The sequence below is a fragment of the Penaeus chinensis genome, chromosome 39 (genome assembly GCF_019202785.1).
Source record: "Penaeus chinensis breed Huanghai No. 1 chromosome 39, ASM1920278v2, whole genome shotgun sequence".
NCBI lineage: Eukaryota > Metazoa > Arthropoda > Malacostraca > Decapoda > Penaeidae > Penaeus > Penaeus chinensis.
This window is the reverse complement of record NC_061857.1, coordinates 8,571,881-8,575,571: the sequence shown is the minus strand read 5'-3', so window position 1 is coordinate 8,575,571 and position 3,691 is coordinate 8,571,881. Positions and strand designations below refer to the sequence as shown.

Here is a 3,691-nt window from a genome sequence, read left to right as displayed (position 1 = left end):
GACTGAAATAATGATTTAACAGATTCAGAGTAAATGTATTTCGAACTTTATTGTCAGCTAATAATACATCTTCACAAAATATATACTATGGAAATTGTGAATCAAAACGCACAGATCATATGTTAATGTCAAGTATTTATTATGGTCATTTCCCTTTCTGTCACCATTCTATTACGATTATCATTATTATCATTATTAGTATTAGTTACTATTATCAATATTAGTATTATTACAATTGTTATGAATACTATCATTATCATTATTTTATTATTTTATTATCGTTAGTAGTGTTATTATTATTGCTGTTTTTATTATAATCAATGCCATTATTATTATTATTACTGTTGTTACTATCACTATCACTATCATTATCATTATTATTTTTTATCGTTATCAGTATTATTATCATTATCATTGTTATTATTATAACCAATGTCTTTATTATTATTTTTACTATTATTATCATTATCATTATCATTATTATAATCATTATCATCATAATTATTATTACTATTATCATTACCATTACCATCATCATCATCATCATTATCATCATTATTATCATTAAACACAAATAAATCATCAAAGCAAAAAATAACAAACCCTAGAAGAGAGATTCGCCCCTTTCCAGGTGTCAAGTGTACGGAATGACGCAACACTGAGCGTGCGAATCGAGGAGACGATAATGATAATTTCGCAGAGGTTAGGGCGTGAGGTGAATCAGAACTTACATTCACCGACAAAGTAAGAACAAGATCATGTAAACAGAGGAATAAGAAAAAATGAAAATGGGTGATGTCGGAAGTCAATAAGAAATAAGAAAGAGAATTATAGTAAGAGGAAACTAGAAAATTATCATTTTTTTCCTCCACTTTTTTTAACTGATAGACTGATGAGGAAGAAAAACAGATCGAGATAGAGACAGGGACGGGGGGAAAAAACATAACAAATGGCAGAGAAAATAAGGAAAAAATGAATAAAAACTAGAGCTGTTACACAACGAAAATTAATCGATATGATCTGGAAAGCAGGAAGATACACATGGATAATCAAAACAGTTATATATGAAGGGTTTTATGAAGTTTAAAAGCGAAGGTTTACCATACGGTAAAGGTTGCTTAACCGATGAGAAGCAGAAATAAGAATTAGGAAAGAGAGAGAAAGACAGAGAGAGAGAAAGAGAGGAAGAAGAAGAAGAGAGAGAGAGAGAGAGAGAGAGAGAGAGAGAGAGAGAGAGAGAGAGAGAGAGAGAGAGAGAGAGAGAGAGAGAGAAGGAAGAAAGAGGAAGAGAGAAAGAGAGAGAGGAAGAGAGAGAGAAAGAGAGAGGGGGGGGGGGGGGTGCAGACAGACATACAGACAAACAGACAAGAAGAAAGACAGAAAGGAGAGAGGGGGCATAGAGGGCGTGAGGAAAGCGTGGCACGGTGTCGTATGCTGAAACAACAGAGGGCGCGGTCATGCCCGGTAGCCAAATGAGGTTTACGGCGCAGAATGACACTGTTTTAAGACATCGTTGGGAAAAGGAAACGGGGAACGTGCCAGTCATGGATTTTGCCCTTTTAGACCAGGCTTATTTCAGGATGACGCCACTTGAAAAAAAAAAAAAAAATGTTGGAATTTGCAGTAAAATAATTTTATTCCTACCTGGGTTATTTTGATCATAAAAAGGAAAACATATGCTGGAATTTGCAGGGATATTGATCTTTCTCCTCTCAGTTGATGAAGATCGGTATTGAAGAAATGCAAAATTCACAGCTCATAGTGTTTGAATACTAATCATATTTAATATCCTTATATTGATTACTGGTTGATACTTTTTTCACGGAAAACAATATGAATATCTGATTATCTATACAGGACAACCAAGACTGATAAATTAAGTTGACAACTGGAGAAGAAAGAAAGAAAACAGATCAATGAATCTAATTTTGATGTTATTACTATTTATAACACTTCTTCGCATCGTCATAATCGAACATCTGAAGCGTGACTTTATCGAAAAGAGGTTATCAACGCGGCCCTAAAGAACCAATGAATAAATTTCCTCCACTTAACATCACCGAAGGCACTACGTCATGGGGCACGCGGTGGGAGGAAGTCACTATAAAAGCTGAAGGACTGACGTGCAACAGGGAGTTAACTCACGCCTCTGACATGGTGAGGACGGGAAGGACCTGAGCTTAGGAGGAAATCTTATCTTTGTTGAATGTTGAGAAGGAATGGGGGGGTATTTCTGACAGGGAGATGAGCGATTGGACATTTATGAACTATTTTTCAGTGGTAATCGATCAAGAAAGTGATTATACGATTGTATCATCTCTCTCACATTTCAGAATCTCCTTTTAGTGACAACAGCGACTCTCCTGGCTTCCTGCAGCTCAGCGAAGCTTGGTGGAGGTCATGGGAATGCGGGGAGATCCTTTGGCGGAGGAGCTGCGTTCGGTGGCGGTCATGGTCCTTCAGGAACCCTCAGTACGGGGTACCTCACGCCCGCTACCGGAGGACATGGCGTCGTCGGGGCCACTGGAATTCACCATGGCGGACCTGAAGTAACTGGACATGGCCCTGTCATTCCTGTAGGGGGACATGTAGGAAGTGCAGTCCACCAGAGTCCTGCTGTAGGACATGTCGGTGGACAAGTTCATGCCAGTGGATTCGCAAGTGGAGGTCTTGTAGGTGGCCAGCCTGTAATCCCAGGAGCAGTTGACGTTCGCTACAGTGGACCTGGTGCCAAACACAGCGCCCTTGCGGGAATTGGGCCAGATGAAGCAGCGCTCATAATTAAGGGATCTTTCGATTTTGGTCATGACGACGACATTAGAGGCAGCCACTCTGCTTCCGGAGCCTTTAATGGTGCACATGCTGGAGGATTTGGTGGTGCAAGTGACCATGAATCTTCTGAGGAAGACCATGAAGGTGACATAATCGTCGGCAGTGAATACAGCGGACCCGTTGGTGGAGGACATTTCAGTGAGCTTCCTGCTGGCGAGGAGCACAGTCTTCACGCTCTTTCTGGAGGCCATGTAGCAGTTGGACACGCTCTTCCTGGTGGTATTGGAGGTGGACACGCCGTTTCTGGAGGCCATATTGGAGGAGGACACGCTATTTCTGGAAGCCATACTGGAGGACACGCAATTTCCGGAGGCCAGTTTGGAGGTGGAAACGCTGTTTCTGGAGGCCATATTGGAGGAGGACACGCTGTTTCCGGAGGCCATATTGGAGGACACACTGTTTCCGGAGGCCAGTTTGGAGGTGGAAACGCTGTTTCTGGAGGCCATGTTGGAGGAGGACACGCTATTTCTGGAGGCCATGTTGGAGGAGGACACGCTATATCTGGAGGCCATATTGGGGGTGGACACGCTGTTTCCGGAGGCCAGTTTGGAGATGGACATGCTCTTACTGGTGGTATTGGAGGTGGACATGCTGTTTCTGGAGGCCAGTATGAAGGTGGACATGCTGTCGCTGCAGGACAGACTGGAGGTGGAATTGCCCTATCTGGAGGCCATGTAGCAGCTGGACACGCCCTTACTGGAGGTATTGGGGGTGGACACGCTGTTCTAGGAGGCCAGGTAGCAGGAGGCTCTATTGCAGGTGCATATGCCGCTTCTGGAGGTCAAATCGGAGGTGAACATGCCGTTCCTGCAGGCCACATTGCAGTAGGACATGCTGTTTCTGGAGGCCATGTTGCAGT

The 3,691-nt window shown here is 42.5% G+C and overlaps 1 protein-coding gene across 1 annotated transcript in view; it reads left to right on the top strand.

Moving 5' to 3' along the window:
- Positions 1-2,031: 2,031 nt before the first annotated feature.
- Positions 2,032-3,691, top strand: part of LOC125046443 (uncharacterized transmembrane protein DDB_G0289901-like) — a 2,969-nt gene continuing 1,309 nt past the window's right edge. Inside the window, exons 1-2 of the mRNA XM_047644221.1 lie at positions 2,032-2,157; positions 2,334-3,691. The exon at positions 2,334-3,691 is cut by the window's right edge and continues 1,309 nt beyond it. Of these exons, the coding sequence (XP_047500177.1) occupies positions 2,032-2,157; positions 2,334-3,691 (1,484 nt within the window). The remainder of the gene's footprint in view (positions 2,158-2,333) is intronic.